The sequence below is a fragment of the Camelus bactrianus genome, chromosome 11, assembly GCF_048773025.1.
Source record: "Camelus bactrianus isolate YW-2024 breed Bactrian camel chromosome 11, ASM4877302v1, whole genome shotgun sequence".
In the NCBI taxonomy this organism is placed as follows: domain Eukaryota; kingdom Metazoa; phylum Chordata; class Mammalia; order Artiodactyla; family Camelidae; genus Camelus; species Camelus bactrianus.
In genome coordinates, this window is record NC_133549.1 from 82996539 (window position 1) to 83022908 (window position 26370).

Consider the following 26370-nt stretch of genomic DNA (forward strand, 5'->3'; position numbering starts at 1 on the left):
TTTTGTAAATTTTATTCTTTTTTAGATTGCACATATAAGTGATATCATAATATTTGTCTTTGACTTTCTTCACTTAGTATGATATTCTCTAGGTCCATCCACGTTGCTGCAAATAGCAATATTTCATTATTTTTTAATGGCTGAGTAACATTCCATTGCATATCTTCCATTATCCATTTATCTGTTGATGGACACTTAGGTTGCTTCCATGTCTTGGCTATTGTAAATAGTGGTGCTATGAACACTGGTGTGTAATCTTTTCGAATTAGAGTTTTCATCTTTTCTGGATATATGCCCAGGCATGGGATTGCTGGATCATATTGTAGCTATATTTTTAGTATTTTTAGTTTTTTTAAAGAAACTTCCACATGGTTTCTTATAGTGGTTGCATCAATTTACATTCCCACCAACAGTGTAGGAGTGTTCCCTTTTCTCCACACCCTCTCCAGCATTTATTATTTGTAAACTACTTTTTTTGGTTGTTGGGGGAGGTAATTAGGTTTATTTTTTTAATGGAGGCACTGAGGATTGAACCTGGGACCTCATGCCTGCTAGGCAGGCACTCTACCATTGAGCTATACCCTCTCCCCTATTTGTAGACTGTATTCTCCACTCTAACCCATGTGAGGTGATACCTCATTGTAGTTTTGATTTGCATTTCTCTAATAATTAACAATATTGAGCATCTTTTTGTGTGCCTGTTGGCCATCTGTATGTCTTCTTTGGAGAAATATCTATGTAGTTCTTCTGCCCATTTTTTGATTGGGTCGTTTGATTTTTTTGTTTGTTTGTTTTTGATATTGAGTTGTATGAGCTGTTTATATATTTTGAAAATTGATCCCTTGTCAGTCACAGCCAAATCACTTTAATCAACTGATTGTTAACTTACAAACTCTCACCACCCCCTCTTTTTTCTCTGTTGTAGGTCAGAAACTTTCAAAATCAACATTATTAAGAACCTTTATGAAGATAAGTCCTCAAATTTATTCCCTTTTTTCCAGGATAAAACTTGGGGCTTATTTTTTCATAAAGTGGTCAAAATGAAAATGTTAGGACACATTGCTGCTTAATAAGTCCCAAGTGATGAAAAAGAGAACTTCTGACAAAAGCATGGGTAATGAAATGCAGTTAGTCAGCTCTCAGGAGAACTGCCACCCACTTAACCTGGGCCCACACTTGTATCCCACATGCAGTGAGTGAGGCTTCTTTCCCACGTGGAGTGAGGCTGAAGAATCACTGGCCAATCCTGGCCTCCTTGCTCACTGGCCTTAGGGAGCACAAACTCTGCTATGAAGAAGCAGAGGCAGGACATGCTGCTCCCCAGGAGGGGCTAGTACTCAAAGACAAAATGGAACTGATGCAGGGACCTCCTGCCAGGCTTCCTCCCACGGTTTTGAAATGGAAGCTGCAGTGAGAAGGAATTGTTTTAACCGTATTACCTGGGGTAAGGTGTGGTGAGGTCAGAGGCATATCAAGAGGGAAAAACTGGAAAGTTTTTACAGTGGTTTGTACCCATAGCTCTTGGGGGAGAACACAGCATGCCACTCAGGGCCACTCAGGGGAAGAACGAAGTCAGTCACCAGGCAAAGGGAGGGCAAGCTGCAGGGAAACCACCTTTATTGTGGTTTTGCTGGAAGGAAAGAGACAGGGCAAGCAGGTTTATGGTTGACTAATCTGAATAATTTCAGTAGATTTTGGGGCACAGGGGCTGTCCCTGGCTGTCTTATATCTGGCCCCTGGGCAATTAGGGTAAGTGTATGGTGGCCCAGGGTGTGAGAACCCCATAAGGGAGGTGTTCGGTGGTGTGGACCTAATCGTCTGTTCAGGAAGAGGTACTGACCAGACTCTAGCTGGGGGCCTCGAAACTGGATGAAGATGGCCCACACCTACCCACATAAACTAGACCATAGGAAGCAATACTCTTTAAAAAATGTATGTAAATGGACTACATATTTTGTTATTTTTCTGATCTCAAAACTTCAATACTCCCCACTGACTGTATTATCTTTAAGATTTTTCTCAAATTCTGAAATATTTCATCTTTCAAAAATTGTATCACGGGGAAAGGGTATATAGCTCAGTGGTAGTTGCATGCTTAGCATGCATGAGGTCCTGGGTTCAGTTGCTGGTACTTCCATTAAAAATAAATAAATAAACAAACAAATAAATAGCTAATTACCTCCTCCCCCCAAAAAACAAACAAGCAAAAAAGGAATTAGAAAAAAATTATAATAATTGCCTTTTGGAAAGTTGAAAAGCATCTCAGGCACTGGTTTATCTATAATTTTTTGGCCAAAAACAATGAAAGGAAATAGTCAAAATATTAATATCTCTTAAATGTGTGCAAGCCTGTAATTTTCTGTATGTTTTAAATATTCCGTAATTTTTTTTAAATGGAAGTTACTGAGAGAGAAAGAGAAAGGCTGCCAGCTGCCCTGCACCCAGCTCTTTTTTTCCCCCCTAGATTTATTGAGCTATAATTGACATACAATAGCACATCTTGTGGCGAATGAAGTTTTCTGACTCTCCTGAGGCCCCACAGAAGTGAAGGAATCTAACTGGACATATATTTGGGTGGGAACATTCACGATCAGGTTAAAGGCTGACAACTCAGAATGGAGACACAACTAGACCTTAGCTCAAGTTAGGGCTTGCTGCTGGCCAGACCTGCTGAAGAAATGGTCAAAGTAAGGGCAGCCACACAACACTGCCCAGGCCCACCCAGTCCACCTGCACTCTGGCTAGGCACAGAAACCAATTCAAGCAAGTAACCATCAAGCTCATGGGGTACCATTACTCCTCTTGTACTATTTAACACAAACCACAGTTTGAAAGAACTATGAAGTATCCTGAAGGAACTGTAAATAACTCAGGGGTCCAGCCTTCTGCAGGTGACTTCTTGAAAAAGCACTGGTGCTGCTTCAAAGGTGCATTTTTCTATATTAATCAAGAAAATTAGCCACACAAGGCTGTGACCGCTGGACCTGCCTGTATCCCACCTGGGTTATCTTATCCCTCATCTCTGTCTACTAGAGTACTTGGCCTCCATGAGAAACACTCCTTTTGGACTGGACCTATTCTGTGACTGGATAGTTAAACTGCTTTCTCATTTCATTCTTTCCTTCTTTCAGATGGGAAAGGAAGGCAGAGGAGGGTCTTGTGAGCCAGCCTGAAAGTCCCGTCTCTCACGGGGCTTGAGAGTATAGTAGTTAAGAGTGCAGACCCTGGAACTAGCATACCTAAGCCCAGTGCTCAGACCTGCCGTCTACAAGCTGCGTGACCTTAGGGAAGTTACCTTAATGACTCTGTATCTCAGTTTCCTTCTATTAAGTGGTGGTGATAGTAGCAACGTCTACTGGTGGGTTGCTATGATGCTGAAATGAGATTAAGTATTCATAATAGTGCAAAGCACAGTGATGGTGCAATAAACGTTAGCTATTATTACTGTCATTGCTATTTGACAGATAATGTGATTTTGAGTAAAAGCCTTCTCTGAGCCTTCGTCATCCTGCCTATCCAGCAGCACTCTCCTGGGAAAGGAAGAGAAATTAAAGCTTAATGGGTAAAATCTTTCAAGGGGTATCAGCTAGAAAATTCTAGACAATACAAACCTCTGGAAAAGTTTCCAGAGACGAGCTTTTAAAACTTAAAATATTTATTAAAAGGTATTAAATCTGTGATAATAATCTGTTTACACAAACAATAGGAAATAAACAGGCAAGTCCATTTGTAAATGGATACATCTTGGGATGATTTTCATTTGCGGTGAATTCATTGTTTTTAAACCAGACTGTTGAGGTCTATCTCTGTGCAGGTACTCTCAAGAATGAAAAAAAAATGTCTCTTTTTAGATTTCAGAGCTTGGGTGAGACATAGAGGTGAAAAGAAAAGGTGGAGGCCTCTAAAGCCCCACAGTTGAGGAGGCAGTCCAAGTAGACCAGGGGTGGGGGCAAGCCTCCTCCAATTAGTGACATGAGACAGACATCTGTCGAACAGACCTGGGATCTGTGGCACCAATCGAAGTGATTCCAGCCCTTACTGTGGAAGAGGGCCTACAAATGACTCACTTGCCAAAAGATGTCTTGGAGGACACCTGGGGTAACTCCCTAGGAACAAGGTGGTGCTCATAATCAGGACAAGGCCCTAGTCTTTTGTTCAGAGAAGACCTCAAAGATTATTGCATCACTGATGAATGCTGGAGAACTGTCAGACTTGATGAGGAGTTCAAAAAGCCCACCTGGCTCAGAGGCTCTCTTACTAGATTGCATGAACGTATCTTCTTGGACCTGCTTTCACAGTCTCTAAATTCTGAAGCATCATTACTATTGGCATAATTTTAATATTTGCCTCAGCTACTTGCATTTTCCCTCAAGAAACAGACTTTTCTACAGTACCAGCTGTGTTGTCATTAGGCTTCTTAGGAATACCTATCTGATTTTTGTAGGACCTGTTTTCTGTAATTATGCCTCAGATTAATTTTATGGTACATTTTCACCTCCCCTGACAGCTTCAGCTTTTTACTCTTCCCATTTTCGTCTTTCCTGGAATCAGCTTCTTTTGAGAAACCGTGTTCTTTCCTTTACTAGAGTCGGCCATTCCTAATCTATCCCTATTCCAAGTACTCCCTTAACTGATGATTTTAGAAGATCTTCTGCATAAACTGTGATGAGTGCCTTGATATCGTCCTCTTTATGAACCGAGTCTCTAAAAATAAAATGGTAATAATTACTAATCCCAGAACACATAAAAAACCCCAGCTCCACTGCCTCAGGCAGGGTAACCATTTCCATCCAGCCTGTCGACTTAGGTGCTCACTGACTGAAAACTCTACATTCCCCCTGAGTCATCTGGGTCACCTTCGGAGGCACCGGGGCTTCTCAGCCTAAGGGATAATCACGTGAGCAACCTCAGTCAACCTACTAATTCTTCCCTAAACCCTGCCGCAGAAGCCGCCTTTGTCTCCGGTATTCTCGGTTCCCTCTTTCTCCTCGGGAGGAAAAGACTCTCATTTTCTTCTGTCACGCTGGTCCTCAATCCAGGCACCCTTTGGGCTCACTGGGAAACTCTCGGAGTCAGTATCTTTAGAAGCTCAGGAGCGCTCAGCGACCTACGTCCCTCTCCTGAGCAAGGTCCAGCCGCTCCTCTCCCCGCACCACCCAAGCTCTGCAGGCCTCGGCCCCGCCCCAAGTCTGGCCGACCAATCGCTGGCTCTGCTCCGGGTGCGTCACAATGGCGCCCTCGCGGCTCCACCCCCGGAAGTTCGCCACGGGGACTCCACCCCGTCGTGGTCTTTGCGTCCTTCCGGCTCGGTCTTGGAAGTGGGACTGCTCCGCGTCTTACTGGAGAGAAAGGTGGGGTTCTGCAGGGGAACCGGCCCGCATTCACGGCGGCAGCCGGAAGCGGGGCGGGAGCGTGGGCTTCTCAGGCTGGTGTTCCTGGGTGGTTGGGCGCAAGGCCGGAGGGCGGGGGGGGGCAGGGCACGTCGAGGGTAGAAGGGCTTCCGGAAGCTCCGCGTGCGCAAGACGCGCGGGAGTTGTGGACTCAGGCCCGCTGCGCGCCTGACCCCGCCCCCCGGGAGCCCCGCCCAGGGCGCGCTGCCAGGGGTTTCCATGGTGACGGTAAACAAGCCTCAACTGCCTCAGCTACAACTGCCAAGTCCCCCGCGTTCCACCCTCCTTTAGGTGCTCAGAGGGACGACAGAGGTGCCAAATGTGAATAAGGGCGGGAGTGTGCAGACTCGAAGCCCGAGGTGAGGGGTGGGACGGGCAGCGTGTCCCGAGTCCCGCACCCGCTAACCAACTGGGGACTGCGGCCCGTGGGGGTGAGGACTGAGGAGCTGAGATTTGGGATAGGGAGAGGAGAGGTCTGCAGTCAAGGGCCGCACACACGGAGACCGACCGGGGACGGAGGGGCTGAGATTTGAGTAGGGGGTGGGGAGGTCAGGGAAGTGCGGTCTGGGGTGAAGTGCCACACACCTGGGGTCCAACACGGGACTGGGCTCACTGAGGGGAAGGGTTTGCGGGACTTGAGATTTAGGGTCGGGGGAGGTGGGGTCTAAGGTCACGGGCCGCACACCCGGAGACCGGGGAATTGAGATTTGGACTTCGGGGAGGTGGGCCTGAGGTGAAGGGCCTTACAATCCGAGACTGGACCGGGAGCTGAGATTTGGGGTTTGGGGAGGCAGGGCCCGAAGCGAGGAAGGGAAGGAGAGCCTCACGCGGACTTCAGGGGGAGCAGAGCCCGAGCGCCCCTGCCAGGCGTAGAGTGAGGGCAACGAGCGACGGTCGGAGAAGGGGCTCATTTAAAAATGAAAGCAGTACTTTCACGTGGCTGGAGGCGTCCGACAGTTGCGCAAGACTGGTTTGAACTGACTCCTCCCCCCTCCCACGTTCCCGCCGAACCTCCGCTTTCCGTCTTTGCGGCCTTTTTTCCCCTCTCCGTGCTGCGTGTGTGCCCTGAACCTGTCTGCGTTTGACTCCCGCTCTCAGAGGTATCGTGTCGGCATTTTGGTTAAAACTCGGGTTCTCGTCTTTACCTGCTGTGAGCAGGCTTCTGAGCGAACTTAACCGGCCATTTCTTTTTCCTTGCCCTGTACTTCTTTGATCTTTGAATGTATCTTTGCTGACTACCGACTGAGCCCGAGAAACTTCTGGACGCTGCCGGCGCTCGCGCGGCGCCCTCTGCCTCCCGGGTTCCCTCGTGGTTCACTGACGGTGGCGCCGGGCGGCCTGGGTGACGCTGCGCGAGCCGCGGGGACCCGACCGGCCCCGGTCCCGAGACCTGGTCTTACGGAAACGGTTGGGGGCCGCAGGCTCCTCCCGGTTAATCTGTACTTAAAGGGGCTCTCAGAGGACCCCCACAGGTTCCCGCCAGACAACCCCCAGGCCCCGGGGAGCCTCCCCTTCCCCGGGCATCTGCGTCCCCCAAGACGCCCTTCGCGGCAGTTTCCTTCCCTTTGGGGGTCGGAGACGCACCAACGTGCTTTACAACTGTTTTTGAGACTCCGGCGGCTCCTGCCTGTCGCTGCGGGTGAGGGGCCCGCGAGCGGCTGTGCTGGGGGGTGGGGGGGGCTTGTGGTCGCGGCCGCTTCCCGGAACCGCCAGGGTTGGGGTAGGGTGGCGGAGGGGAGTAGCCCCCCCCCCCCGACCCCAGAGGTTGGCGGCCGTTCTCGGATGTTCGGACCCTGGTAGAGCAGGGATAGTTGAAGGCAGCAAATAATTTCTTAGTTAAAAACATCATCGAAACTACCGACCTCATTGTTAATTTTAGTCACGTCTTTAAAAGTTAACTATGTTTCTGAATTTCTGTTAGGAATGAAAATACCTTGGGTTCTCTGGTTAGACAAAAAATATATTGGGATCTGTCAGTGAAAAGTGGTGTTTTCAGTGCTAACTTCTAGACATCTTCATTTTAAAATAAGTAGTTTTGCTTTTAATGAACATTGGGAGAGATTGCTTTATTACTGGTGTTAAGCAAGGCCATCCTTTGCGTTGGGGATCCTGTATGCATTTCTGTTCATTGATTAGGTATATTTTTATGTTACGGTCTTTTTTTATTTTTAGGTTTTTTAAATTTTAGTAACATTCTTTTTGTACTATTTGCTTTTTGTTACCTTTTTTAAACTGGCATGTGACTGGTTTTCACTTGAGTATTGTTACTAAAGCTCCCTTTAAAAAATAACTCAAATAAAAACGTGAATTGATTTAAGGGAAAGGAGTGATTAAATAGGAAGAGAGTTCATTCTTGGATAAAGCCAAAACTGAGGGAGAGTGGAGACATAGGAATGTCGGTTGGAGTAGGTGCCTGGAGGGCCTACAGAAATGGGAGGGGCCTCTTTCCACTGTGGTGACTTACCCACCAACCTCCCCTGTCGCATCTGCGCTCTGTCTCTCAGACTCTGTAGAATCCCATTAATTGGCCCTTACTGGATCCAGACACAGAGCTAGGTGTTTACTACATTTTCTAATCACATGCTCATGACCAGCCTATAAGGAGGCATTACTGTTAGCATAATATAGATGTGTCCTTAGGGATAAAGCTGGGACTGGGACTCGGGTCTGTCTGACAGGGACAGTGTTCTGCCAGGGCCCCTACCCCTACTTAGTTGCCCTGAACAAGGGTTCTTGTAGAAGATGAAAGGCTGGGCAGAGGGAGAACCAGGCTCATCTAAGACCAGCCTGGCTTATTTTACAGCAAATTCCAGACTTAGTAAGATTTTTATCCACAATTATTTGTATTTCTAAGGATTTAAAAAAATAACCACAATACCATTATCAGACCTAAAAGAATTTGTAATTCCTTGATACCAAATTTCCAGTGTTCAAATGAACCTGATTGTGTAATAAATGTTTTTATATAGCTGGTTGGTTTGATTTGGGATCCAAGCAAGGTCATTATATATTTGGTAGATACATTGCTCTTAAGTTGTAAGACAGAGCAACCAACACTGTCCAATAGAAATAATGCAAGCCACATAGTAATTTTGCATTTTCTAATAAAAAGAAACAGATGTGATTCACTTTAAGAATTTAGCTTAACATCGTATACATCTAAAATAGATCCAACATATTTCATTATGTAATACAATTTTTTAAATTATATTTTTCGTGCTTTTTTTTTTTTCAAACTAAGCTTTTAAAATCCAGTGTGTACTTATTTTATAGCACATCTCAATTTGTACCACCTACCTTTCAGGTGTAACAATAGGCTTTATTGTGATGATATAACGTTTCTCTATGCTTAAGATCTTCGTTTGTGCAAATCAGGTTCTGTCATATAGAATTCGTTCCCCACAGGATTTTTCTGAGCGCATTCCTGTGGTGGTGTTTGAATCTCTGTCCTATGCATTTCCTGTAAAATGGTAGTTACCTCTTAAGGCTGTTCTGATTCCGTTGAGATTCTTTGGGGAAACACTGCCGTGGAGGTGCTGTATGCTCCTGCCAGAGGCACATACTGGTTGGTGTTCTGCCTTTGTGATGTTAGCAGCCATTGATGGTTGTTCTCTAGATCCATTGTTTTGTTAATTAAGTTTCCAAATCAGTTATATTTTAATTAAATATTCCTTCTCATTTATTAGCAGGAGTACTTTATAGAGAGGAAATCTTCTTAATCATTTGATTACTCTCTGGTGTACTTTATAAAAGACAGTTTAAGTTTTTGATTCCTTCCTCGTATTTATAAATATCTAGTGTAATGAATTGAATCCCTAGCATGTGCCAGAGATAGTAATTTTTCTGGTATCATAAGTTGTGGGTTTTTACATATAGGATGTGTTTAAATCTATTGCAGCTTTTATTCTCTTTGATGCTCAAATTAATCCAATTTTTGGCCAGTGGGAGCCCTTCAAATTGGTTCCTGACTTTCTTGATACAACCTCAGTGGTCTTTGGTTTTCTTGGTTTAAGGTATAACACTCCACCAAAGCTTATTCAACTGGACCTCTAGTGATGGACAATTGGGCTGTTCTAGTCTTTCTCTATTAGAACTAGTGCTGCAATGAATAGCCTTCACAAGTGTCTTTTCCCTTTTTGGCCATGGGGGTTGAACTTAGTGTTTACACAAATAGTATCTGAGAGTCTGCTTATCAACAACCTCAGCAAGTGAGTTTGTTATCCAACTTCGGTATTTTTGCCAATGTGATGGGTATTTTAAATGTTATTTCATTTAAAATTTTAATTTATCTTACATGGGTGAAGTTGAGCATCTTTTCGTGTTTAAGGGCATTTCTTTTTCCATCATCTGTCTGTAACTCTAGCCCAATTTTCCTTCTTGGATTGTTTGACTTCCTTTTTTTTTTCTTTTTAGAAGCTCTTTAATATATTAAGGATATTAACACCTTGGGAAAATAAATTGCAAGTATCTTTTTTTTTAATCATTGGTATTTTTGCTTAGCTTACAGTGTTTTTAGCCATGCATGAGGTTTGGGTTGTTTTGTGTATGTGTGTATTTTCCTATATAATGATTGGGTTTTGTTGTTTGTTATTTTTAATATAATGGGTTTTGAGTCATGGTCAGGAAAGTTTTTCCCTACTTCCAATATATAGTGTAATTCATCTTTTTTTTTTTTTTTATCTTTTGTTATTTAGGATATTAGCATTTCTTAAAGAACATGAAAAATGCTTAGCTAACTCATATTTTACCTTCATTAATATGTCAGTGTGACAGTTCAGTGATTGACTTTGAAATGATGAACTATAACTGCATTCCTGGAATAAACCCAACTTGGTCATGATGTGTTAAATAGCATTGTGTATTTCGGATTTGGTTGGCGAATGTTTATTTAGGGTTTTTTCATATGAGTTCATGAGTGAAATTAGCCTGTGAAACTTGATAAACTAATAATGAAACTCTTGGAAAATCAATTCCAAGTTTATTGTAGATCAATATGTTAAAAATGTAGATGAAAACAACAACTTCAGAAGGTTAAAAAAAATCCATATGGCCTTGGACTAGGAAAAAGATCTCTTAAACAGGACACAAAAAGCGGTAATCATTTAAGGGGGGGAAATGACAAGAATGAAAAAAAATCTAAACTATAGGTTTCCCTGATAGTATGACTTTCATAATAAATATTACAAATTCCTATCACAGTCTTTCCTTATAAGTCTATTTATGTTGCAAAAATGGTCCATCATTGTCATCTCCATTCTTCATCTTCCCTTAATTGAGGTCTCTGTTCTGCTTTACATGATTATTTGGTTAGATTAGTGCTGTCCAGTAGAATTATGATATGAATTTTTTTTTAATTTTTAAATAATAAGATTCACATACCATTCAGTTCGCCCCTTTAAAGGGTATAGTTCAGAGGGATTTTGAGGGGGGGCAGTTGGGGAGGTTAGTATATTCACGAAGTTGTAAAAACCCATCACCACTATCTAATTCCAGAACATATTCTTACGTTGAAACACCCTTAAGCATTCTTGGGATAAATCCCACTTGGTCATGGTGCATAATCCTTTTTATAGGTTGCTGGTTTCAGTTTGTTAGTATTTTGTTGAGGAATTTTGCATCTATGCTCATAGGGGTTGTTTTGTGATGTCTGTCTGGTTTTGATATCTACAGGTGTATTAGCTTGTACAGCTGCCATAACAAAGTCCTGAAGTCTGGGTAGCTTAAACCACAGAAGTGTGTTGTTTCACAGTTCTGGAGGCTATAAGTCCTGTATTAAGGTGTCTATGGTTCTCTCTGCTTATCTGTGTCCAAATTTCCCCTCATAAGTACACTAGTGATATTGGAATATAGCCCATCGTAATTATATCATTTTAAACTTAATTACATCTGTAAAGACTATATCCAAATCTGGTCACATTCTGAGGTACCTGGGGGGTTGAGACTTCAGTATATGAATTTTGGGGACACTGTACTGGCTTTGTAAAGTAAGTTGGGAAATGCTTTAATATTTTAATTTAGTATATTTTAATGAGTTCAGTACATCCAAAATATCATTTCAACATATAATCAATACGTTAAAATTGAGAGATTTTATGTTCTTTTATAATCTTTGAAATTCATTTTATAGGTACTAAATTTTATACTTGGCACATCTCGATTTGTGCTTGCCACATTTCACATGCTTAGCATCCCCATGTGGCTAGTGGCTACCATATTTTTATCCTTTGTACCTAACTTGTTCTTTTTCCAAAGCAATTTTTCTCTGTACTTTAAATTTAGGAGTTTTACTAACATATGCTTGCCTGGGTTGTGTGTTTTTGAAGTATCTGTTGGGAATTACACAACCGAGTTTATCTTAAGCCAGGAAAGTTTTCTTCCATTCTTGATGAGTTCTCTTTTGCCTCCATTTTGTGTTTTTCTCTTGGAAACCCTATCATTCACATGCCATTTCTCCTGTCTTATGTAATTATCTTAGTTCTCTGAAGTTCATATCATTTTCCCCTTACTGTTTTTTAAATTTTCTTCTGTTTGGGCTGTTTAGAACACTTGGTTTTCCAAGCCACTATCCTTTCTTTCAATTCATTACTAACTTTATAAAAACTCAGTTTTTAGCACTGGAAAGTTCTTTATTCTGTAACTGAGTATCTGAAAGTGCTTGTTATTTTTCCTGTTAAAATAGTTTTGTGTAGTACTTTTTCCTCTTACTTAGTTACTTATTGAAGTCTTTGATTCACAGTGTGGTTAGTTTCAGGTGTGTGTGTGCACATCTTGTTCCCTGAAAACTGCTCTTCTAACCTGCTGTGTGATTTGTGGTATCCTAGTGCTGGAGCACATGGTCATGTTCCTTTCCCCCTCTTGGCTCTCTGTTCTCCACTCCCCAGGGCAGTGTGCTGTGGTCCCCTGAGCAGGGAGTTAGTTACAGCAGTCTCCACTCTTGCGGCAGCTGCATGGTGACACTAGGTGTCAGCTCTCCACTGAGTCCCAGGAGGAAGCTCTAGGCCTCAAGAGGGGGCTGTGGGCATGTGCTGCAAAGGTCTCCCTAGAGACCATGAGTGTAACCCACGGGCCTCTTGAGGCCTTCTGCTCATTCACAGGACAGTTGGTAGAGCTGGTGGTTGGGAGCTATTTTAGCGATTGTATTTTCTTTATCAAAATCCCTCCTTTCCCTCCCCCTACTCCCAACCTCCATTTCTTAGCTAAGCTAGAATCATATTTCCTACTATGAGGTGAGCCCTACCAGTTAATATGATGACGAAGTAGTTCCCTCTGTTGAGAACAGATTTTATCTTTAGCAGTGGAAGTCTAATAGCAGTGTTTCTTTTTATGAACACCCCACCTGATTTTTTTTTTCCTGTTATGTCTTTAGATCTTGATTCTTCAGTCACCTGCAAAATGCAATCAATAATATCATAGATCAATGGTTGCCTGTGCTATGTTGGCTAAAAATTTGTCCTTTGTGTCAATTTCAACACAGGCATTATAGTTAGAATTTACCTACACTACCTATAATTTACATTACACTATTTTTGCTTTTTAGTTAAGACAGCTTTTGAGAAATGAACACTGAGGAAAACAGTGTAGTATTACCATGAGACAGCTACAGAAAAATAAAGAGCCTAAGAGTTAAAAGATAATGGAAGATAGCTTTCCTGTTGCTTACAGATTATGACATATCTTCTTTGTTACTATTACTACATTTTTATCCATCACTTAAAATGTTGATGTATTTAACCATCCATCTGTAGTTTCTCTCTTTAATAGACCTTAGGAAGCTTTATGTATTGAACTTGGCATGTTGTGCAAATTGGGTCAGTTCTCACACTTCAGCTGCATGACCCCTTGAAAATTTCGGTACAGCTCTGGGGGAGGTGGGGTACACTTTTGAAAAAGCTGATCAAGACTTGCATCCTATTCTGAGTTGAGTCCCTGAGAGCAAAAAAGTGTTTTAAGAACCACTCAGTTGGGACTTTATAAAACTACTGGTTTCAAAGAGACTGGAGTTTTCTAATGGAATTTCCAGTATAACAGTAAAACACCTGTAAACAAATAGGGGTCTGGTCTCTGCTCATATACTGTCCTATGACAGGGAATTGCTTCTTCTCCAGACCTGTTGGTGCTCGGCAAGTGGAAAACTGATATAAGCAGCAGATATGGTATCTAAACTTCCCTTTTGAATTTAATAGAAAAAGATTCACCACAAAATAAAAGTATTTTTAAAGCAGCCAACACCAACATAACCTGACAAAGGGATACATTTAAAAATAATTTGAACAAGTATCCAGGGGGAAATAAATAGGTAATGTACAAAGGAGAAAAAAAGAATAATATGGTCTTCTGAATACTACTTTTAAACCATAGCTTTTTACCAGGCGGAAAAAAGGTTTTAACATTCTAGCCCCGCTCATGCTTCTGGTCTGTTTAAATGTCTCTTCCTCAGAATCCCATTTTCTAATTTTGGGTTATTTCAGGATTTGTCATCATGTTTATTTGTTCCTCTCTTTATTGATTTCCTAGTCCACTGTTCTGTGGACTTAGCACAGGACCTGGATCTTGTCAGTGCACAATATTTCTGGGTTAATGAATGACTCTCCAAGTTGGGTAAATTTTATCTACAGCACATCATTCAAATCCTTTCATGTGCTTCAATTTCTACCACAATATTTCTGTTGCAGAGTACCATCAGTTCTTCCTAAACTTCTCATTTCTTCCCATCTCATCTCCATGCATCTGTTTCCACCATTCATTTTCCAAAGAGCAGCTAGACTGTTCTGGTGAAAAGCAAAACTCAAATTACACCACATCCCATTTTGAAACAGTTAAGTGACTTCCCATTGGCCTTGGAATAAAGTCCAAAATACTGAACCAGTCCTTCAGGGCTTTGGAGGTTCTTATTCTGCTTCCCTCCCTTGTTGATCTCAGCCCTGGCTGCTTTCTGTGTTTTCAGGTGCTTTTCTGTCTCAGCATAACGTTCCCCGGTGTCTTCTGTACATGTTGTTCCTCACCAGGTGGGAACCCTATCATGACTGATCGATTATTAACACTTACCTAGCCATTGTCACCAGCCAGTTAAGTCAAAGAGGCATATGTAAAAATACTTAACTGCAGTGAATATATTTAAATAAAATAAGTGAGAAAATGTATGCCAGTTATATAAATTACCCAGAATATATTTCGAAGAGGATTTTAAAAAGTAAAATGCTTATGAAGCAGTCAAGGTACTCATTTCTGTAGAGACAGTCTTTCCAGAAATAAGCCAATTTTGTGGCTTAATTTTCCTTCACGTTATTGTTTCATTTTTCTTGAATGTATGAGTTTTTAGTGTCTGTTTTTCACTTTCCATGGGATGGCTGGATTTTGATTCCTGTCATCCAGTTTCAGCAATCACCAGTCATGGACAGTTTTTCTCTACATCTCCCACCTACTTCCTACTCACAGATAATTTTGAAGCACATTCCAGCCATCACACCATTTCACCCACAGATATTTCAAAATGTATCTCTAAAAATTAATTCCTTTATTTTTAAACATAACTAAATTTTATCATATCTAATGTTAAGTAAATATAATACTTTACTATCAAAATTCTAATCAGTGTTCATTTATCTCCTTGTCTTATAAATGTGTACCACTTTGAATCAAGATCTGAATATGTCCCATGCATTGTGAATCCTTGATAATTCTCTTAAATTTATTTTATTCAGTAAGTGCTCCCTTGGAGCTATTTTGTCGGAGTGGCTGTTGTCCTTTTAAGAGTTTCCCACAGTCTGACTTTGCAGACCGCATCATCATATTCTCACCTAGTACCATTCCTTTTTTCTGTAAATTCTGTAGTTTTATTTTTAGTAAATAGATTAAGACTTTTTTCTTTTAAAAATATTTTTATTCTTAAAAGGGTTAAACATACACAGAAGTAGAGACAAAAGTATGATGAAACTACATGTACCCATCCCCCAGCTTCAGTAATTACTAAATCCTGGTCCATGTTTCATCTGCTATCCGACTCCCTCAACTCAGATTTAGAAAGATTCTAGACATCAGATGTTTCTTTAATGACTTAAAAGAATCATAGCGGCATAGTTGCAACTAAAATTTTATAACTTCTTAATGTAAATTCAGTCACTGCTAACATTACTCCAGTTGCCTTGTAATTGTTTTCCAGTTCATTTGAATTAGAATTCAAAGGTTCACAATGTGTAATTGCTTGTTAGGTATAAAGTTTAAGAATTGCATGTTTTAAAATTAGTCTTTTTAGAATTGTGCAAAATACTTACATGGCTCTGCCCAAATGTACAAAACAAGGTATACAAAGAGGTTGTTTTCCACCTTTCGTCCATTAGTTTCCATTCTGAATTCTTCTTGTCTTCAGAGATGTTTTTTTTCTTTTTTTTTTAATTTTACGGTGGCTCCTTCCACGTAAGTGGTGCCCGTCCACCCCTCCCCTCTGCCCGTACTCTGGACTTTTCTCCACCCTGGCACCTCTCCTGAGAGCTCACGCAGACCCGTCTTCCTCGTTGCTTTTCTTTCCTCCTCCTCCCACTTCCTCCCTTGGCCGACCGCGCGGGCCGCGGGCCGCACCTGCAGGACGCGTTTCCATTGGTGACATCTTGGCGGGCCCGTCGGTGGCACTTCCTCCTTTACACCCCGTGACCCACGTCCGGCTCGCCGCCCTCCTAGTCACGCGGCCTCTGCCTCCGGGACGCAGCCCCGCGCGCCGGCCTTCCGGACTCCAGGCCTCGGACCCGTCGTGGTGAGCCGCCGCGAGCGGACGACCCCCGTCTGCGCCCCCAGACCCCCGCGGTTCCCGGGAACTTTTCCCCGCCTCCTCCCCCAACAGCCGCTCCTACCTCAGGAACTCTTTCTTCCCCCTTCCTGCCCCACGAGCTCCCCCCGCTCCCTGCTGCCCCAGGAAGTCCCCCGACCCGACCCGGGAGCTCCGCCCCCAGCCCGGGGAGCCCCCCGCCCCACCACCCCGGGTCCCGGGAACTCTTTCCTGGCCGCCCCACGAAGCCCCTGACTCCGGAGCCCCGCCCCCTCCCCCCGCGGCGCCGGGAAACCTGGCCCGAGAACTCTTGCCCACCTAACCCCCAACACTTGCCGCCACACTCCCCGGCGTGAAAACTCTTGTTCCCGCAGCCCTAGTAAGCCCCCCTCCGCCCGCCCCGCGACCCCCCCCCCCACCGGGCCCGGTGAGCCTTCGCCTCGTGACCTTCCCCTCCCCCACCTCGCGAGGCCCGGGAAGCCTCTTCCCCCTCCCCCACCCGTAGCTCGCCCCGCCCCGGAAGCTCCCGCTGACCCCGCCCAGGCCCGGGGATGGGGCTCCCTGGCGTCGGGCCTTCCTGTAGGGCTAGCTGGGCGGGTTCGAGGCTTTCGTATCCCCGGGTGGAGGCCGAGCGAGCCGCTTCATCTTGCCAGGCGGCCCAGCCAGAAGCTTGGCGTCCGGGCGCGATACCGAGCTTCCCGCCGAATCGCTCAGACTCGCCCCTGGCGGCCCGCGGCCGCGAGCTTCAAACCGCACTTTCAGCTCTCGAACGAGGCGTTTGCCCACAGCCAGTTGAGTTTCAATTTCAGGTTAATAACAAAAGGAGATGCACCTGGCTTTTGCCCGGAATCGTCTGCGTTTTTAAGCGTCGAGTGGAATTGGGGGTCCTTTCGCTGTAAACCACGCTTGCTTGATGAAAGTAGAAAACGGTCCTGCTTTCAGCGGTAAGTCTCAGGGCAAGAGTCAACCGCGTAATCCTGAGGCGGCGTCTCCCGCGCGGTCTATGATTTAAGAGTAGAACTTTCTGAGCAAGACACCCAGGACAATCTGGCTTGTGCGTGCTGCCGGTTGTAGGTTACAGTTCGTTTACAAGTGAGGACGGAAATGCTTTTCAGGCCTTCCTGGAACACAAATAAAGGAGGGTGAAGCCAGGTCCCGCCGAGTTCCCGTCCCTGAACAAGAAGGTGGGGGTGCAGTTTAGACCGCCCTGTGTACTCCGTTGATAAACCTAGTCAGTCGCGCGCTGGAGGCGCACCCTGTTTATCTTGATTGGTCTACCTCGATCCGAACTAAATCTTGTCTAACCAGTATAGTAGAGTGAGGAACAGCGCGTTCTGGAGAGCTTCCCAGGAGTCCAGGAAACTTGTTGAAAATGCAGAATCTGGGCCCCAGCCCAGATCTATTGTTTTAAAATCTGCATTTTAATAAGATTCTTGGGTGGTCCGTTTGTGCACTTCCATTATAGTCCAGTCGTTGGGGTGAGTTGTGCAAAATTAAAATCTTTGGTTGCTTCCCTTTCTGTACGTACAGTTGAATCAATCTCCAGGTGCAGGATCCAAGAGCAGTATTTTGTAACACTCCTCCGGCGATTACAGGGTGCAGGCGTGGAGAGGGTGGGGGACCAGTGTTCTACAGCGTTTCAAATGTGTGCGCGCCACGGTTCAGTCTTGTGGAAATCGGCTTCGGTGCTTCAGGCCGCCCTGGGTGTGCATGTCCTAATAATTAGATCGCTAGTAAGCATGGCAGATAACTAAGACAGCGGGCTTAGAGAAATTAACTTGAGTTTCTCAATTCTGTGTTTCTAAAACTAAGAATGTACCTTATTTATCAGAGTATCTCCTGGGCATAAGCACATATCCTAGTCTTTTGGGGACGTCTTTGTCCTGTGGCTGTATGTTATGGTAGTGATTTTCCTGTTAAAGCATTATTTCTTTCTCTCCTTCCCATTCCTCCTCAGTTAATTAAAAGATCAGTGTTAGAAATACAAGTCACAAGAAATGAAGTTGTCAAATAAAACTAGGAAAGAAAGGTCTTTTGAGTATCTCCACCCAATCCTATAGGGATACTTGTGAATTGTAAATTCTGTTAGATCAGTTTCTAGCAAATAACCTTTCCCTGGAGCCCATTCCAGTGAAAATCTGGCCCCGTCTCCCCCGTGTCCCGTGCAGGTCTGCGCGGCTTTCCCCGCCCTTGGCTTCTTGGGACCCATCCGACCTTGCCCAGGCCCCACCCTGACGGTGCCCCTCCCGCCCTGGATATCGAAATATCTAAATTTCCTTACCTTGTATAGAACTCCGGTACTGAGAAAATCTCTCAAGGCAAGTGGGAGTGGCTGTTACTCTCTGCATTACCCTATGAAAAGGGTAAACCTTTTAGAAACGAGGGTGTGGCAGGTGTGTACTTTAATTTGAGGCAGCTGCGTGGTTCCGAGAAGCCCATCCCAGCCGGGGGACTGCTGCCTCTGTAGTCACTCTGGGAATGCTGGGGCACTGAGGCAAAATTAACGTTCTCTCTCTTTTTTAGGATAATTCGTTGCCTACCTGGAGTGTCTCTGACTGTGGGCATCTCTCACTGTTCTCTAAGGTGAGCTGTTTTTTTTTTTTAAGTAATTTCTTTATAATTGATTTTATTGATGCAGAAAGTTTTCTTGAGTGTGAAGTAAAAACGTTTTTTCACTAGCTTTAAATCCAACTTGAGCCCCAGTGCTCTTAATTTCTGAGTTTTAGTTCATGTCCTAAGTAATGTAAGTCTGCGAAGAATCCAAATGTAGAGAATTCTGGGGGCAGAAGTGAGGGTATTTATTGCCTTATGTGCAATTAATGTACAGATACTTGTTTTGGAAAAGTGCTCTTCATCTTGCATTCAGAGAAGAAACCACTTTATTTTTGAAACATTTTCTGGAACAAAGAAACATTTATACTTTCTGTTCTGTATTGGGCATTTTAAGTAATTCTTACACGAAATATCTGTTCTTTTACACACTTCTTGCTTGTCTTTTTTAATCTAGCTGTGCTGCCATATTCTAGAGGGTGATGTTGGCCCCACATGGCCATCAGTTAATCTCTTGCTAATCTTAGGCCTGCTGTGCTGGGGGTGGGACCACGATGACCTACAGAAGAGATAAGTCTTTTCCTGCTATGCTCTCAAGGCATTTTTGAAGATTTCTAAACAAATCACAGCAAGAATGCTCAGGGAGTATAGAAGCATAAGACTTAATTTATGGAAGGGGAAGGTCTTGTGGGAAAGGTGGTGTGTTTGAGCTGAGACCCTAAGGATTAGTAGGATTTAACTAGACAGAAGATTGAGTGGAGTCTGGAGAGAGAATAACCACGTGTGTTAAATTCTAGGGAGCAGACAGCCTGGCACATTCCAGGCACAGAGAAATACAGGAATAGAGATTTCTTTTTAATAGAAGTGATACGAGCTTAGTGTGTTGCAGGCCACAGTTGCAAGGCTTGAGCACCCTCTTAGGCTTGTGGTTTGTATTCCAACCGGTGGGAAGCGACTGAGGTCTTAGAACAGGAGAGTGAAAAAGTCACTTTAAAAGAACATGTGTGCTTAGCATGCATGAGGTCCTGGGTTCAATCCCCAATACCTCCTCTAAAAAATAAATACAAATAAATAAACCAAATTGCCTCCCTCTGCCAAAATGAAATGTAAAATAGTAAGGAAAAAAGAACATGAGAGGGGTGAGGGGCATAGCTCAGTGGGAGAATGTGTACCTAGCATATATAAGGTCTTGGGGATTGAACTGGGTTCGAAAAAATTTTTTAAACAACTAAACCAAACCCCACCACCACCACCACCAAAAAAAAACTGGTGCGAGCTGCAGATAGGGCTTCAGGAAGTGCCAACTTTATGCTTGGAAAAGTTTGAGGATCAGATGTGAATATGCTGGAATGGGCTGTTGGTACTGAAAGTAAGACATAGAAAGGGATCTGAGGACAATGCAGGGGAAAACATGATTTCAGGTCATGAAGGAATGGTGGAGTTCATACTCTACCAAGCAGCCAAGCAGCGTGCTAGGGACAGGGAGGAGCTGTGAGAAACCTTTATTTACATGTTGGAGTCAGAAGAGTTACTGAACAGAATTTGGGCATGAAATTAGGAAAAGGATTAGGGTGGAGAATGGGTTCACTGCAAAGAGATGATGAACTCATTGGATTTAAGGGCCTGAAAGAAGTAGTCAGGGCTTTCTTCAGTTTCATTCTGGAGCCTCTGGATGACAGGTAAGGCTATTTATGCTGCAACCAGGGTGCTATAGAAGAGTTTCAGAGAGAAAATGGCTACATTCATTTCTGGTGCATAGATGGAACTCAGCCTATGACTGAGAACTTGCGTATCCTGAGCTCAGAGCTGGCCCTGAAGATCTAGGGATCAGGTGAGGCTGCCTCCAAAAAGGCCAGTGATTGCCTATAGTTGAATGATGAGGAAAGGCTCAAAGAGACAGTGTCTAAGGAAGTAAGAGAAAAGCCAGGAACCAAGAGGAGATTTTCAGAGGATGGTCAAGTTCTGCCGTAGGAACAAATTAGATGGTGATAAGAAAATGTTTTTTGCCTGGGAGATCCTTGGCAGAGTGAGATCATGCCCTTTTTAATGGTGCGGGGTAGAGATGACAGGCCTTTTTTGATTTTACTGAAAGGGAAAGCCAATCAGCAATCCGCTGGAGGGAAAGTTGGTATTAGGGAAAGTGTAAGGGGATTGGTTAGAAGTGATAGTCTCCTTAATTGATAAGGAAAAATGGTGTTTCTTTAGAGAAGAATTTCATGGGGATGGGTGGAGTTGAGACCAGAGCAAGAGTCATGGATACTGATCTCAGCTATGAGGCGAAGCAACTCCTTGTTTATGAATTCCTAGACCTTGTTCTAATTTCCTTCAGCCGGTTTCTAGTCCTCTAAGAAGATATGATGATCAGCTGAGGGTGGGGGAAGGTTAGAACTAGTGTGGTTTACCACAGACATTTGAGGGCTTGGGGAAGTGCTAAGTACCCAGTATGAAACAGTCAGATACCTAATCTTCCTGGGCTCAATACCCCATTCCATCTGGGATGTTTTTCGGATTCATCTGAAGTAAGATTCTGCTTTTATCTGTGTGATAACCATTGTGCCCGGATTTCTTGAAAAGGCAACTCTCTTATCACTGATTTTAATGACTACATCTGTTGGCTTGATGGGCAGTGACAGTTTGATGAAACATGTAATTTCCGTATACTTAACATGTGCCCATTTTGAGTATTGATGACCAAGAATATATTTTTGGCCCCATCAATATTTTCATTGTCTCAGTTATGCATATATTGCTGTCTGCTGGCTCAACTCCTCCTCTTCCCAGTATAGCCCTTTGACATGAATTTGACTTTTACTCTTGCAGTGAGTGGTACCAGGTGCTACGTGCACTTAGTGACACCCTGTCAGGAAGGGCACTGCTCGCGCATGCCTCTTGTACTTGGAGGTGGTCATTCCCTTCTAGTCTCAACAAAACAGCAATCTGTGTGTTATGTTTTTGAGACTGAGAAGCATATAATCTGATTTCTGTATTTGCAGCACACATAACTAATCTGATGGGCTTATCTGCTTGTTTGTATATGTCTTCAGTTTGACCTCACACTTAACTCATGTTTGAGTTAACAATTTAGGAACAAAATGATGCTTCCTTAGACTCTGGAAGTCACTGCTTCCTTGTGTCCTTGCAGCATTGTTGCTGATGTAAAGACTGATTCTGGTTCATCCCAGTATCAAAGAAAATCTTATTCTGTATTGTGATTTAAAATAGTTGTATTCATCACTTCCTTTTGCTTGTATAGTATCTTGCCACAAACAAGCATATAGGTTAAATATAAGGATTGTAGTTTAAAAATCACTCAGGAACTGTCATAAATGAATTAACACATTTCATGACAGACATCTGGAATAAATAAAACAAGAAAATGCTCTGCCTTATACTTAGGTTCTTCTGTGTTCAAAGTACCGAGTCACATCTATCCTTTACTTTAGCGATGCAAGAAAACAGCTCATCTATTTTCCTCCAGTTCTGAGTTCTTTTAGTATTTCTGAATGTTACCTCAACTCATTCTTCTGTCTACCCTCCTAGAACTCATAGTAATTGATAATTATGATTTGTAAATTTTAGTTTATTGCCTGACTTCCAGATCACTATTAAAGAAAAACAACCCTTAATTTGTTATTTTTGAGCTATCTGTGAGTAATACGAACATTTTTGGGGAGACCTAGGGTTAAATCTGAGCTCAAACGTATTTGTATTTCTTAACATCTTTATTTAATTTCATTCATCTGTAAAAGGGGGGAAGCTATTTATTGCATATTCTTGTTGCACATATTAAATGAAAAATTATGTAAAGTAGTTTTTGCTTTCTTTGCAGCCACAAAAAGTTGCACCCAAGCTTGTTTGACGTCTGCCCTGTCAAGTGTCCATGATGTTGGGCCCCGAGGGAGGTGAAGGTTTTGTGGTCAAGCTCCGTGGCCTGCCCTGGTCCTGCTCTGTTGAGGATGTGCAGAATTTCCTCTCCACCTGCACAATTCATGATGGGGCCGCAGGCGTTCATTTTATCTACACTAGAGAGGGCAGGCAGAGTGGTGAGGCTTTTGTTGAACTTGAATCAGAAGAAGATGTAAAAATGGCCCTTAAAAAAGACAGGGAAAGCATGGGACACCGGTACATTGAGGTGTTCAAGTCCCACAGAACCGAGATGGATTGGGTGTTGAAGCACAGTGGTCCAAACAGTGCCGACACCGCCAATGATGGTTTTGTGCGGCTTCGAGGACTCCCATTTGGATGCACCAAGGAAGAAATCGTTCAGTTCTTCTCAGGGTTGGAAATCGTGCCAAACGGGATCACATTGCCTGTGGACCCTGAGGGCAAGATTACAGGGGAAGCCTTTGTGCAGTTTGCCTCCCAGGAGTTAGCTGAGAAGGCTCTAGGGAAGCACAAGGAGAGAATAGGGCACAGATATATCGAGGTGTTCAAGAGCAGTCAGGAAGAAGTCAGGTCATACTCGGATCCCCCTCTGAAGTTCATGTCGGTGCAGCGACCGGGGCCCTATGACCGCCCCGGCACAGCCAGGAGGTACATCGGCATTGTCAAACAAGCAGGCCTGGAGAGGATGAGGTCCGGAGCCTACAGTGCAGGCTATGGGGGCTACGAGGAGTACAGCGGCCTCAGCGATGGCTACGGCTTCACCACCGACCTGTTTGGAAGAGACCTCAGCTACTGTCTCTCTGGGATGTACGACCACAGGTATGGAGATGGCGAGTTCACTGTCCAGAGCACCACCGGGCACTGCGTCCACATGAGGGGGCTGCCCTACAAGGCCACGGAGAACGACATTTACAACTTCTTCTCTCCGCTCAACCCTGTGAGAGTCCATATTGAGATTGGCCCTGATGGAAGAGTGACGGGCGAAGCTGATGTTGAGTTTGCCACTCATGAAGAAGCTGTGGCGGCCATGTCCAAAGACAGGGCCAACATGCAGCACAGATACATAGAACTTTTCTTGAATTCCACAACGGGGGCCAGCAACGGGGCTTATAGCAGCCAGATGATGCAAGGCATGGGGGTGTCAACCCAGTCCACTTACAGTGGCCTTGAGAGCCAATCCGTGAGTGGCTGTTACGGGGCTGGCTACGGTGGCCAGAACAGCATGGGAGGGTATGACTAGTTTTGTAGTAGCATTTGAGTTATTTCAATCAAATTTTCACAGGCAGCCAACAAGCAGTGAAAAGCAGTTATTACTCTAGAGGAAGCTGTGGGACCCGTTTTGCACCATGAGTTTGTGAAATCTGGATTAAAAAAAATTACCTCTTCAGTGTTTTCTCATGCAAACTTTCTTCTAGCATGTGATATTGAGTAAACTAAAACTATTTTCAGCTTTTCTCAATTAATATTTTGGTAGTGTACTTCTGGAGTGATGTTATAGCTGAGTTATAAAGTAGTTTTAAGTATGTTAAATGTGGATCTTTTACATCATCGTGAACACATTGGGGAGGTGTGCTTTTCTCTCTCTCTCTCTCTCTCTTTTTTTTAAAACTCAAGGTGCTAGATCCCTAATTCAAAGAGGAACATTTCTCATGTTTGTTCATTCTAGTTTATTTTCATTTAAAATCTTTTAGGTTAAGTTTAAGCTTTTAAAAAGTTAGTTTTGAAAATTGAGACACATTACTAATACTGTAGGAATTGGTGAGGCCTTGACTTAAAACTTTCTTTGTACTGTGATTTCCTTTCGGGTGTATTTTGCTAAGTGAAACTTGTTAAATTTTTTTGTTAACTAAATTTTTTTCTTAAAATAAAAAGACTTTTTCACAATGACTGGCACAGACTATCTACTCACCAAATATAGCAGAATGATTGGGTGGTTCATTTTAATACTATTGTATTTCAGTGTGAATTTTAAAATTTAGCACTAATTTCCCTTGTATTAAAACAAGGCTAAATTAAAAATCATATTTTAAAATGTTCAATATGTGAGTGGAAATGGTGACTAGAAATACATACCAGGAAGTGTGAGAATAGAATGAGCATATAGTCCCAGCTTCCTGTGGCTAGCATGTCCTATTCATCAGCCATTTGTAATGCCCTGCTGTTCCCTTCCTTTATGCTGGAGTTGCATCTATTCATAGCTAGAGATCTTCGTTTTTGGGTGCTTTATACCCTGAATCATCAGCCACAATTTGTTTCAGTTTTTCTATATAAAATATGTTGATTTGAACGCTTTTTTTCATACTTTTACCCTGGGTTAGCACTTAACAGTTACTGCAGGATACACATATTCTCAAGCTTGAGACCTGTTCCCAAATTGTTAACTAGAAATTTCTAGCAGTGGAAAGCAAGCTCCACATTTCAGGCAGCTCTGCGCATAGCACATTATCACTTACACAAATATTAAATAAAAATGTCAAGACTTTAAAATGTGAGTGAAGTTTATTAAAAAGAATTTTGCTTGATAGCTGTTAGTTTACCCAGCTTTATTTTCCCACTTGTCTTTAATAACCATACAGTGTTGTCTTTAATAACTATGCAGTGCAGCCCAGTTATCCCAGTTTCATCATTTTAAGGATCTTTATCTGGTGTCTATCTGTAGGTAGACTAGTCTTTCTTTGGCTTTATTGGGCTTCGCCCCACTTCACCATTCTTCCCACCAGTGTTCTGCAGACTCACGTGGCTAGAGATGGGGCTGCAGCATCACCCAGGAATGCTAGAGGCAGACCTGGGGAGATAAACAGAGAAGACTGAGTAGCATGAAGGTGGATGGGTGGGGCAGAGACTGCATCTTCCCATGTTCACAGGGTCTCTGCTCGTCCCATGAGCCTACAGTGCTGACGTTTTCAGGCGATGGTCAACCATGGAACAGCAAAGGCCCTCTGGGTTGTGAGGTGGAACGCCTGGGAGCTTATGAAACCTGTAGTAGCAGTGGCTAGGATGCCATGAAAGGCCAGTTTGATAGAGCAGTGAAGTTTCAAGGAGTATATTAACCCCCTGTAGAGTTACTAATTTTAAGGTCCAGATATGGAAGGAGTGGGCTCTGGGAACCTGGGATGGGAAGTTGGGGGTGTGCTAGGTGACCTTAAATCCCAAGGTAGCTCTGAAACCTGGGCCAGCAGCAGTAGCCACCTGCCTCTTAACTAGAGGACTGTCCAGAGGCCTCACCTGAGGTAGGTGAATTACACGATAATACATACCTGCCCCCTCAACGTCTTATTGTTTGCAGAATGGGTTGGCAAACTGCTGGTAAGCCAAGTACCAGCTGCGTGGTTTTTACAGATGAATTTGATGGCAAGGAACCCCAGTTAGGAATATAATGCCCCCCCCAAAGAATTCCACCCTTGTTACTAGGCTTGTAGCACAGAATATTGCAATTTTGTGAATATTTCACATTTCTCTTGGCCTGCAAAAAAAAAAAAACATACTGCCTAGTCCCTTAGAGGAAACTCAGCTGACAACTGACTTTTCTGTTTCAGAAAACTAGTGTCTGGACTGAGCATGGCGCAGAAGGGAGAGCCCCTCCTACAGAAGGAAACTGCAGGGCCTGATTAGTGTATGTGAATAGGTGAATAGGACCTAGAACACACAAGGGGATCTTGAGGATGGTAGAGCAGAGGGTTGAGTATAAAATGATTGATTAATGTGAGGCATCTCTTGTGACTCAGGATTTAAATTCTAAGCGTTCTAGGGGTCCATCCTGATCTAGAGTTGACCCTTAAAGGTTGG

General features: G+C 43.5%; 1 protein-coding gene across 5 annotated transcripts; it reads left to right on the top strand.

Annotated features, from left to right (window-relative positions):
- The first annotated feature begins 5256 nt into the window (after positions 1-5256).
- Positions 5257-24468, top strand: HNRNPF (heterogeneous nuclear ribonucleoprotein F). 5 transcript variants are annotated; one of them, XM_074374426.1, is made up of 4 exons: positions 15946-16137; positions 16803-17093; positions 18673-18732; positions 22529-24468. In XM_074374426.1, exon 4 carries the CDS (start codon positions 22580-22582, stop codon positions 23822-23824), a length of 1245 nt encoding a protein of 414 aa, XP_074230527.1. In that variant the 5' UTR covers positions 15946-16137; positions 16803-17093; positions 18673-18732; positions 22529-22579; the 3' UTR covers positions 23825-24468. The 5 variants fall into 5 exon arrangements, with proteins under 5 accessions (XP_074230528.1, XP_074230529.1, XP_074230527.1 ...); XM_074374424.1 differs by having other exon boundaries at positions 16959-17093; XM_074374427.1 differs by lacking the exons at positions 15946-16137; positions 16803-17093 and adding an exon at positions 5257-5351.
- The last annotated feature ends 1902 nt before the right edge of the window (positions 24469-26370 follow it).

Excerpts from the sequence above, each read along its gene's own strand:
- HNRNPF (XM_074374427.1), top strand. The coding sequence starts at position 22,580 with ATGATGTTGGGCCCCGAGGGAGGTGAAGGTTTTGTGGTCAAGCTCCGT.